Source organism: Alligator mississippiensis, chromosome 6 (assembly GCF_030867095.1).
Source record: "Alligator mississippiensis isolate rAllMis1 chromosome 6, rAllMis1, whole genome shotgun sequence".
In the NCBI taxonomy this organism is placed as follows: domain Eukaryota; kingdom Metazoa; phylum Chordata; order Crocodylia; family Alligatoridae; genus Alligator; species Alligator mississippiensis.
The window spans coordinates 6,495,121-6,507,374 of NC_081829.1; the positions used below are offsets into that span (position 1 = coordinate 6,495,121).

The 12,254-nt window shown below is 41.6% G+C and overlaps 1 protein-coding gene across 3 annotated transcripts in view; it reads right to left on the reverse strand.

The window, feature by feature from the left end:
- NFYC (nuclear transcription factor Y subunit gamma) overlaps positions 1-12,254 on the reverse strand; it is a 59,861-nt gene that overhangs the window by 18,575 nt on the left and 29,032 nt on the right. For all 3 annotated transcript variants that reach the window (XM_019487938.2, XM_006274815.4, XM_019487931.2), the window contains 3 exons: positions 9,646-9,758; positions 4,200-4,271; positions 1,417-1,530 (listed from right to left, as the gene is read on the reverse strand). In XM_019487938.2, coding sequence (XP_019343483.1) covers positions 1,417-1,530; positions 4,200-4,271; positions 9,646-9,750 — 291 coding nt within the window. In that variant the 5' untranslated portion in view covers positions 9,751-9,758. The remainder of the gene's footprint in view (positions 1-1,416; positions 1,531-4,199; positions 4,272-9,645; positions 9,759-12,254) is intronic.

Below are 12,254 nucleotides of genomic sequence, written 5' to 3' on the forward strand. Positions count from 1 at the left end.
GAAGGAAATTTACTGAAGCTAGAGACTTCTACATGTGATAAGCACAACGTGATTGAGTTAAAAATACCTGCATTTTTTCCTGTTAGCTAGGAGAACAAATTAGAAGGGTTATCAGGCCTCACACTTCAGGTTATCTGAAGCATTTGAGGCATGTATCATCTTGGCATTTAAGTACTAAACAATGATCATGAAGAAAGAGTGCGAGAAAGACATTTTCTTCTCTTTTCCCCAGGCAGTGTATATTTTAAGGAACATCTCTGGAAAAAGATATATTCTTGTATTTTTTTTTTTTTAAACAGTCAGGCCTGGGTTCAATCTAATTTCCTCTGCCATGGACTTCCATAACTCAGGTCCACTAAGAATGCTTTGATAAGCTAAAGCTGTGTTTCTCCAACTGCGCAGTCCACATGGAAAGCAGCTGTTTTGCAATGGCAGCTGCTGTGGAGGTGGAGGTAGTCCTCAAGATATCAAGGCCTCAATTAACTCAGGTCCTTAAAGATTAGGATCAGGATTTTTAAACTGATTCTGAAACAAACAAGGAGTTATTGGACTTTGAAATACATTAGTGTGAAATTCTTGTGCTGGCTCTTGTTGCTTAAGAGAGTGCTGTTTGCATTTAGTAAATCATGAGACTTCATTTGCTGAAGATGTTCAAGCTCAGGCAGAGTAAGCTTCATTAGCCTAACTTGGCAGCAATGGAAAGGCAGAATCAGAGTGGCTAGATGCACTTCCAAGAGAATGGAGGTTTTGGTTTGAAACTAGATGCCACTTTTTACCATCGTGGCAATTTGCCTGTCAAAGTGAAGCAAGGAATCCAGCATGGCTCCAGCGTCACACAATTATCTGTGGTTTGAGGCCTGGAGTGATGATGATTAATGCACACAACACTGGTTATCCCTAGGGACATGTTAGAGGGACCTCTGGCTTAGTTTTGTGTGGGACAATTCTTAGGTTTCTATCTTTACAGAGTTTTGCTACTCCCTCTGATTGTGCATTATCCTAACTTTGCTTGTGTTAGGCACATTACTGAAAGAATCCAATCTACATTGCATGGTGCAGGGGGCATTCCTGCTTGATGCAGGAGGCTGGACCCGATGATCTTCCAAGGTCCCTTCTGTCCTTACAATCTATGAATATGAATACAGGTGAAGACTGAGGAAGTGAGGGGTTCCAAAACAACTACACAGACCACAATTTACTAGCTAACTGCTATAAAAGCAGAGAAAGGAAACCCAAGAATGAAAGCACAGTTGAAGAAGTGCAGTTGTATGCATAACGAGGTCTCGATACACCATAAATATCAGACTATAAAAAGATGAATATATACCCATTAAAGGTGGGTGCACATTTAGAAAGTAAAGGGTCAGAAAAGAAGCATGGCAGCTCAAGACCAAGTAGGAGTAGCTTTGCCATTACCTGCAGTGTCCTGCGTTTGTTGTCTTCAGTGTGTATCCATGCCCGTAACGTTAATTCTGTTATGAATATTTGAGCAGCCTTGGCAAACAGCACAGGAGCTTCAGCACTAATCATCTGCAATGAGAAAAACACATTTTATTCATTCATCAATAAGTGTGCTACTGTACTACAGAAACCCTGGAATTCCAGGTTTTGTAGTATTAACAAATAGTCTATGTGTGACTAACACAGCAATCTGGAAGTTTTAGGGGATTTCCACATTTGGAGCTTCTCACTGGAAGATCTGAAAGTCCAAAGGGCTTCTAGTTTCAAACTTAGCACAGGAATAGGAGGACTGGTCAGCTGCAATTCTCCTTGAAAGAGCATTTAATAAAGCAGCATCAGTTTCATTGCTCAGCTTGCTGGATTACTATATGCCAACACAAAAAGTTTTATTCCGTCTGTCTTAATCTTCCAAGAACACAACTGGAATTGAAACACCACAAATAATTCATATGGTGAACAGGCTTCTTGTCACAGATTGAGAGGTTCCTTCTTTCACTCTGATGGAAAATCCATAACAGAGTTCACACTTTCCTCAGACCGATTTATCATGCACAATACGATAGGCATTGTGGAAATTTTGGTTATGACTGACATTTTGGGGCCAAGTTTCAGAAGCCACGGAACACTGTGCTCACAAAGCCCTTAACTTGCAGCTGCAAGTGGTATTTGGTATATGTAAAACTGGGTAGCCAGTCATCTACCAGCTTTGCACGGCAAAAATTCTGCACATGAAGAGAATGGCAGAAATTCAGAGGTTACATTGAGGCCTTTTCTCAAAATCTGGTCCTTACAGTTAGAGACTATTAACAGTATTTATTTAGGAAGTCACTTTCATATTAATGAATGCAGCATAAAACACAGCAACCCGCACCAAGCTCCATTTTCTTAGTTGTATACAGCTCAAATTCCCTTTCTATTAAAGGGTTCTGCTTCACTTTATCTAGCTTTGCATTAAACTTATTTCCCAGGATAATCTCCTCCTTACTAAATGAAAGCCACTGATCTTTTGTTTTCCATCTCGCTTTTACCTTCATTATATTGGATTTGGCATTAATTTGGGTAAGGCAGTGAACTGGGACTCAAGAGGTTTGGTTTCAATCTGGTTCAAAGCTGAAAAGAATGATTCCTTTGTACAGATGGACAAAGAACACACCTTTTTATGGAGCTTATTTAAATGTTAAAGATTCTCTTAACCTACAGGTGGTATTCATTAGAAGAGTGCAAGTCATTTAGTCCTTGGAAGTTAGCATCTCAGAGACCTCTAGTATAAAAGCAAAAAGATCTCTAGCTGTCTAATCAGAAAAGATCATAATATTTATTGTCATTTTGTTTTTCCTATTATGCAAGACGAAACATCATTTTTACTCACCAGCTCTACGTATAACTTCCTGCGCATATGGGAGACTGCAGCATTCTCCTCAGTCACATGCTGAATATTGATTTTTCATTTTTAAAGATTTCAGAGTTTCAGACCTAAAACTTACGTCAGAAACCATCCTTCCTAAATCATTTAACATGCTTAAGTTTTAGGCTAATAATTGAAACATTTTAACTGTCAGGCATTTTTAAGAAGATGTCAATATGTTTGCATTAGTTTTGCAAAAATGAAAACCACAAACACAAAAAGAGGATTGGAAAAGTGACAGACAACACCAGGACACTAGCAGAACTAAGAAAACTCCAAAAAATGCCTGGGCAGGACACATGGATGGATGGGACTCACAACTGAAAAGCATCAGAAAGTCTATATTCAAAACATTACATGTTTTTGCCCAGACTTTACAGTCTAGGTGAATAATAAAAAATGTCATCCAATTTAATTTGATGAGCACTGTGAAATTCATCAAGTATGTAGCAAAATTAACAATGTTAGCCTCCATGCTGGTGGTTTTGGAGCTGTCAATGCATCTAGGGCAAGGGTGTCAAACACCCAGGCCAGATCTGGCCCTCAGAGCCATGTGATCCAGCTCACAGGGCTCCTGGAAAGGCTGCGAATTTGAGGCCTGGACCCACAGCTGAAACCTGGGACATCTTTCAGAAGTGGTATTGTAGCAACAGCTGCATTAATCCTAGTAGCTCCCTGACACCCTTACCCCACCCACTGCTGTTCATCCCACCACTGGAGGTGGGTTCAGATCTGGCCCATGGCAAAATGAGTTTGACATCTAGTGCATTCTGAGCAATTTTTTCTACGTGGAAAGAAATAATCATCTCTAATGTGTTGTGAGGAAGGTTAGTCTATTGGTTATGGCAAGGAATTGGGATTCAGTTCACAAGCTATCATACCTCCCAGTTTAACCTCTGCCAAGTCGCATTCCATGTCTCAGCTCCCTATGCACTGTTACATTCCTCGCAGGGTGTTTTACAGATCAATTTGTTAACATTTGTTAAGCACTCTGATACTAACAGACAAGGGAGCTTGCCATGTAAAGTACGTAGACAGGTTTGTATTAAACAGCTACTTTATTTTGAAAGATAAATATTTAAACACAATTTTAGAGCACTTCTCAAAAAACACACTCCAGTTTCCACAGGAGGCCTTTCATACCGACATCAGCTTAATTGTTCTATACTAGCTGATGCTGCATTTTAATTCTTGTAAGTTTTCAAACAGACTTGTTCAATAATGTTTTTTAATTAAATGTTGTACTCCAGGGATTGAAAGCTATGCTACTCATTTAAAGTGTTCGTAACTGCATGTTTTGTTTCACAATGTAAAGGAGAAAGCAAGAACTTACCTTCACATCTTCATCCAGTTTCATAATCTTCTTAATACGAGCCAGTGGGAGCTCCTGTACTCTGAAGTCTTTCTGTGGAGAACAACAGGAATATGATTTATTAAATCTCAAACAACACATAATTCAAAGTAAAGGTAGCACAGAAGTGGAACTACAAAGAATCAAAATCAGCTCACAAACAATTCCCTCTAAGAGGTGGTCATTTTTATTCTTGTCCAAGGTATAGTAGCCACTATTCAGCATATTGTGCTCTTCCTTTCATCCACTTTTCGCTGCCTTTCTCACTGTTATACAGCCAGCAGTGTCTCAGGCAGATGCTGGTACGTACCTGTTTATCTTGCTCCGAATCCCTTTCCAAATTCCAGAAGGTGACTGTATACCAGTGCCATTTCCAAACACTGCATTTTAGGCTGATTCTTGTTTATAACAAGTGCATTCATTTGGGATACTTTAGACAACCAGAAAGTGTTGAACAAATTCACCAAAGGGACCAGGAGAAAGAAGATGCAGAAGATGAGAAAAACAAGCATTGGCTGCCAGCATGGGGCCAAGAGTTTTCTTCCCTTTACTTGAACTTGTGGCCAGCTGCCAGTTTCAGCATGAAGCAGATGGCAACGTGGCATAAAAACCATTTACAAATGGGCTGCCCATTTTTTTTTTTTTTTTACCAATGAAGCGGCTGGCTGGCTCACAGACAAAGGTCACGGTCTGGAGGGGGAAGCAGGCCACTGGCAACTGGTCCAATTGCCATGCCCTGTTGAACATCTGGCATATACACAGCCTATAGGAAAGCAATAAGAAGGCAATTATACCCATTCCTGCAGAAAGAGGACCAAGAATGTCCTGTTAGGGTTTATGTCCAGAGAGAAACCTCCAATGCTAAAGGGATTAGCTGTACTTCATTTCTAATGTAACCCCCTTTCCCCCAACACCTCCCCGTGTTCCTTTTCCCTGCTCAGAAAAAAAATGTTTCTCCTGAAGCCTTTAAACACTGATAAGCATTCAGTATCTACACATCAGAGGAGGGGATGCACCATCCCTCGTCACAAAGTGCTTTGCAGAATGCTTTCTCCCTTCCAGATGAAAGCTAAGGGGGGGAAAAAAAACCTGCTAGGTGTAATAAAAGGAAACATGTTTCCCCGGAGAGAGATGTCAGTGCAAATGTTCTTAGTAAAGAGAACAAAAATTTGCCATCCTCCACTGAGACAGGAGAGGGTGCATCTGGCTCTACTAGCAGGGCAGCAGGAGGCATTTTCATTTACAAAGGACTGCCTCTGTTCTGCTGGATTGGAAGGAAATGCTAATGCAGTGGGCATAATGCTTGTGATATTATTGTTTCACACCACAAATTAGGGATTATTTTGCAAGGTGCTTACAAACCACAGAAAAAGCTCAGGAACTGATTGAGCTGCCTGCAGTTTCACCTTTCAGCAGCTAAAGGATGTTGAGCTGCAAGTAGCAGCCTGGACTGTCTGTAGGGCATGGGAAGAGCCCCATGAAAGGTGCAATACAGCATAGCAGGCACCTCGCACCCTTCAGAGCACAGGGAGAGGAAACTTTATGGAGGTTAAGGGATCTTCCTTGGCCCCTACCTAAGGCTAGGGGGAAGCTGCTGGAGTATATCAGGTGATTATTAGGGACCAGAATGATATGAGGCTGGGTAAAAAGCCTACAAGGGCAACAAAGGGCCACAAATCTGCCACTGGTATGCCTTTAAACAGAATTTTCTACCAGTATTCACCCACACACAATGCTAGGAGGGAGAGGTGGCAGGCTGAAAACCAGAAGACAGATCAAAACAGAATTTATTTTTTAAAAGAGTGATTGTAGGAATTTATAGGCAAATCCCCTCAATTTTGAGGAGCTAATTTGAGTGTTCACATTTTTTGAAGTTGAGAATGCTGCCAATTAGTGTTAACTTCTGGGAAGATATGTGGGTCCTCTGCATGAGCTCTTAGCGGTGCATCTGCTCTGTAGCTTCTATAAAATATGTGAAAAATATTTTAAATTTAAGATATACTTGCAGGGAAAATTTTATACCTACAAACAAGTAGTAGAGCTCTTTGATATCTGCTCATCTTTTGCATTAATTTTGGTGTAAGGGAAGTAGGCATGCTGTCTGGCTGCTACCCAGCTAAATAAACTTTAGCTAACAATTCCTCATCTTTGCTTTTTTCCAAAATAGGTCTCAGTGTTTTCACCAAGCCTCTAATTCTGGAGCTATAATGCATTTTTCATCAGACCTTCTACTAGTCCTCGAATATAATGCCATTTTTCTTCTTTGCTTAATAAGGGAGGCTGAAATCTCAAGGATTTTTTTAAATAGTATTCCTATTTTCCTTTAACAATAGCTAAAAATCTGCACACTGCAAAAGCACAAGAAGAGAAATTAAAGATCCTCTCAAACAGCAGGCAACCAGAACAGTTTGTACCTCAGATGACTACTTTGACCCCAGCTACACAATACATATAAATGAAATCTCAATTTGCTCAGGTACACAAATACGGTGGCACACTGTGTATTGGCTTTATGACAAGACATACAGTAATGTCTGTGCTTGATAAGGTGCAGGACCAGTTAGTAATTGTCCCTCCCCACCAGCCTTGTCCCCCTCGCCTGCACTGTCCTCATTAAAATGTTCATTCAGGCAGAAGGGATACAATTTGGTATGCAACATTTTGCTACCTTGCAATGCAATAAACAGATTCACATGACAGCAGTGTTAAAAATTCAATTGCCATACTGGATAAACTGTAGGATAAAGCCTTACCACACAGAGATGAAGGCAAGCTATAGCTCTTGCACATACAAGCTCAATATACTAAAGGTACAAAGTAATTATTTCTGCTTTATGCATAAACATTTCTAAATCTGCTTCTTGAATTGAGTTGGTGTGTATATGATTAAAGCTTTATCTTTGTGGACTACTTTATCAAAACAGGTTTCTTCATTTTAAACACCCATCTTTAAATCAAGCCTTCCTCTCATGTGAAGTGCAATGAAAAAAAAGGCTGCACTTTTAGGACAAGACAGACTATTATAATGCTACAATGGAGGCATCAGTCTCTTTAAAAAGAGGCATTTCTGTTACAGGCCCCTTTTCTCCTCCACTTACATTTTAAAGAAAAAATCTGGACTGAAATTTCAGCTTCTCATTCCATCTACAAGCAAATTTTTAAAATGTGTGTGTCAAAATTACACTTAGCTTTAAATGATTTGAGTGCATGACAAAAGGTAGCACTGTGTTTTTTTAAACAATGCACTCATTTGCAAAGCTTCAAATACATCAAAAATTAGACCTTAAACTGGGTATACTACACTCTTCAAAACAGTAGATATGAGAGATTCTCAGTGTGCAATTTTGATCTTAAAACTAACATTAATAGATTACGTACCAAAGTAAATTCATCTAGTTCATACACAGACAATTGTGTAGGTCATTAGGCTCCGAGATACCTTTATCTTTGATACCATGGCTTAGATATCAATTATAATATGTCCTTAAAAATGCAAGGGAAAAAATTAGTCTGCAAACATCTAGATGTTATTAATGTACTGAACAAGAGGTTAATAATGAGCTCACAACCTTAAATAACCTAAAAGTGGTGTGTGTGCGTTTAGACTCTAAATAATGAAGTTGCAAAAATGTAATTTTTCTCACTTTATTTCATTAAATGCATAAGAGAACTAAGAGAAAGCAGAGTCTCTGTTACAAGCGGTTTTAAAAGTGATATTATCAAGTGACGAAAAGCTAGTGCAGTAGGGGGAAGGAAAAAACCCCCCAAACCTTGAGCACTGGTACTAAAATCTGCTTTAAATGCTGCTGCTCATAAAACTTGAAACGGTATAAAAACGTATATATGAATATACCAAGTCATGACACAGTGTAAACCCCATTCTGGAAAGAGAAAATAAAAATCCATCTTTTAGCCACAGATTTTTTTCAAATCTGGGAAACATTTCAATACTGTGTACAGTTAGAAAGTGTCAGCTTTCCAGTAAAAATCTGGAAGCGCTTTGACCTGCATATGATATATTATGGAATACACCAAGAGTAGTGAGGAACACGCTATGTATTATGTTATGCAATATATTCCAATCTCCTGACCTTCAGTTGATCTAAGGGTCAGCCAGTACCTGACAATAATTGCACTTACCTACATCATTCCAAAATCTTCTCACTCCCACTTCTCCCAAAGGTTTTTAAATATTTCTAATGCCCTTTAGGAAACCAACAGCATCTCTCAGTACAATAAAAAGTCTTTCCATCAAACACTGTCTCCCTTCTAACAGATTTGAGTTTAAAATTGCAATACTCTTATCATGGATAACTATGATGTCTCACTGAACTGTGAAATTTGTTTCAGTTGGGCTTAATATTTTGACAAATCTAGGTATTTGAAATAATTGTTGACCAAACTTTACAGCCCAAAGCTCTAACATTTTAAGTTATTATATAAAGGTGCATGAAACCTGTGCGTGCCGGGTCTGACCCCGGGTCGCTTTCGTCGCTCTGCACGCGGGCTGTGGCCAGCAGCCCAGGCAGGCCGGGTCGGAGAGGGAGGTCACCGAGCTAGAATTAGGCACAGACACGTAACGGTTGATTTTAAGATTATTTTACTTTCACCGAGATGGTCGTGGTGTAGGCTGAGAACTTGCTTGAGTTGCGGTTACAACAAAAACACGAACACACGTGGAGGTTGCAAGGCTCCACGCAGACAGAACACGAACAATCACGTGGAGCTTGCTAGGCTCCACGCAGACAAACTCTGGATGTCCAGGACAAGCGCGCATAAAACTCATCGTTACGTCTTAAAGTAGGCTCCGTTCGAAGACGGGAAGAGGTGGGCGGTGGATCAGGCCGCCAAACTCCTCTGAGCGACACACAGGGTTTCTATTACCCTGCCGCGCACACCCACAGTCCCCACGAGATGGATGTGGAGTCCTCTTCAGCTTGGGCGGAAACTGCTCAAGCCTCTTATACGGCTAGCAGGCCAATCGCTAGCCGCCACGTGTGAATAATTTAGAACTAGCCAATTGCGGGGCACAAATTTGCATACAATGAGCGGGAACTCTTTGCACTGTGCATTTCTGTGTTGCAAAGGAAATGCACCCTTTAAAGATCGCTGCAAAGTGGCGGGAACACTCCCCTGCACACGGGTTCTCTGCGCAGCAGAACTCCTCTGTGCAATGAAGCGGCAAACCCACGGGGATAATTCTTAGTGCCGAAGCACACACAAAAAAAATCAGACCTTTGGGTCATGACAAAACCATGATTCACCTTGATATACTCCTGCACAATCACTGTGGTGGTCTTCAATGGGATCTGTTGGTACATACCCAAACGCAGCAGGTGACCAGATACTCACAACTTCAGTGCTATGAAAAATGCTGTAAGTCCTCCTATACTAGAAATTTTCTGAAAGTTTTCTGAGACTTTCTTACCACTGTTAGATTTCGTATCTCCTCCATAACCCGAGGCCAGAAAGACTGAAGACTCTGCTGAGCATCGCTACTGCCAGCTGCGCCAAAACCACCATCTGTGGACATTTTGGTAACTGGAAGGAAAAAAATGACAGTATTAAAGGGGGAAACTGGGTTTGCAGAGTCCTAAAGTCTTACTGGGTCTCTCCAGGAGTTTGGGGGTGGGAGAGGGGCCCTCAAAATAAAACAAGTTTCACAAGTTCATACAATAAACAGCGTGATAAAACACCTGTGCTCTTTGGGGGAGGGACCACTTGCAATATAATTTCAAAGATATAAGGATGGCTACAAAATTTAAGATGTTCTCCCCATTTTGTTTTATCATCAAAATACACACATTGTGCATCTCCTCCAAAAGGTGGTTCAGACCATCTAACAAAGTGGGTTGGTTGCCTATGAAAGCTCCTGCCTATCTAAACCAGTAAGTCTTTAAGCCTAAGTACAGACAGTCAAAAAGCCCAAGGTTGAATCAATTTAAACTTCACAGGTTAGTCTAAACTGCGTAGACTGAACCAATAAGCAACGGGCTTCCTCGCATCCGTGGGCAGGGCCACGGCCAGGCTGATTTGCCCTGGGTCCCCACACCCTGCTCAGGTTGTCTTGTCTCTGCAGATTTGAAACGGTTTCCAATTACTTACACCGGTTTATCCTTCTACTCCAAAAGGGCATACAAAGTATCCATAAAAGATTTCAAAGACTGCTAATTTTACAGATATGAAAGATTTTGAGTAGATTTATTAAACTAAACAAAAAAGGAGGCAATGAATAAATTCCAATTTTGCTTCCCCCAACAATTAATCAATTTAACAAAATCAAAGAGGTCTTGGCAAGCAACTGTTATTCTGCCTTAACTCATGCCTTGGGTCCACCTATGGTAAAATTAACTTTGTTGGCATCCATTGTGGCTAGCTTGCTTCTCAACTTTTCTTTTGTGCCTAGATACTGCAGAGATTTCAGCCTCAACTCATGAATGCCCATGTATATTTGATATTATTTTAAAAAGATCAACCTAAAATCTAGATTATTTTTATAGTTTTACACCTACTTCAGTTCTGTCAATTTCTGCATTTTTTAAATCCCAAGTTCTTATTTTAAAAATACCTCTCCCCTCCGCTAAGATTTTTTGCAGGTTAAACAAATGGAAAAACTACCTGGCCATAAGCAAAGCACTGTTAAATGCATAAAATAAATGCAATATGAAAAAGAGCTCTGATCTTTAAAATTAAGGTAAAATGCTGCTGACAGAGGGAGAAGAAAAGATTAACTTTTGCGGGGCTTTTAAAATGGAAGTTTTCAGTTACTTTTCTATATTTGTCCAACTTTACAAAAAAATAATGCTGGTCAGTCACTGAGTACTCCAAACTGTTTGACTTCAGCAAATTCTGTTTGACTTTAGGAGTACACAAAATCTAAATGAAGGATTCCCTATAGCCTGCACCTTGCTAAAAAGCAACTTAGAGCGTACTAACACCTGCGGTAGAAATCAAAGAACGTGGGAGATGCAGTAACAGAGTTCTGACCCTTCTGTTTGACCACAATACCAAAGGAAAAAGAAAAGACTGGAAGACAGCTAGCTATGTCACCATCGTATCAACTAGTGTGACAGCCTGTCCCTAGCTGGGTGGGACTTCCTGGAATGGGAACATCAAGTCCCAGTCCCAGGCTACATGACTCTTGGACTCAGCATTTGTCCTGAATTTGTAATGTCATGCATGGGTCCTGGTTTTCTGTTCCCTGCAGAAAAGCATGGGAAATATGGATTTCCTTTGCAGGCTGACAGTGTGTGCTGCCCAGCTGAGACTGTGCATGATGCTTGGGGCCCGGCCCAGGAATGCGTGGCTGCCTGGGCCAGCCAGGGAGCGGGACAGAGCCATGTGCGGCTTGTCCAGAGGGCAGCAGTAGGGCTAGCTCCTTGCCACTACACACACTCCTGGGGAGTGGGTCATGGAGGGGCACATGCCCCCCAAGACTTGTGCACAGAGTGGGGGCTGACTGCTGCGGGATCGGTGCTCTGCACACTGCTGCCCTCTCCCAGAGGCATCCAGGGCCCACTGGGCAGGACCTGGCATGGGAAGGCAGACAAGCTTGATGCTGCTGCCGCCAGGTGCCATATGCTGGCCATGCCACCATGGCAAGGTACCTTCTGCTGACCCAGCAGCAGCAGGGGCAGTGGTGCAGAGATGTGCCCCCTGCCGCTGCTGGGCAGGGAGGGAGCACCTTGCCATGGTGGCACGGGGCTCCTGGGGGGAGGGTAGCAGGATGGGGAGCCCTGAGCCCGCAGCCCGCAGCCCACATCCTCCCTCGCCCTCCACGGGCTCGGCTCAGCTCTGCTCCAACCATGCCACTGAGGGGAAGGTGGGCTTGCGTCCCGCCTTTCCATTTCTAAAAAGGCAGTCACCCTATCATCAACCTCTAATTTACACGCGACTAAACAGGATCCAATCCTTTGCCCTTCCTAGGTAATTGCAATGTAAGCGAACGCAAGTCTTTTTGCCTTACAGATACTACAGAAGCAAACCCTGTTTCTAGGGTCAAAAATCTTTTATGGCATTTAAGCCCAAAGTGGCTAA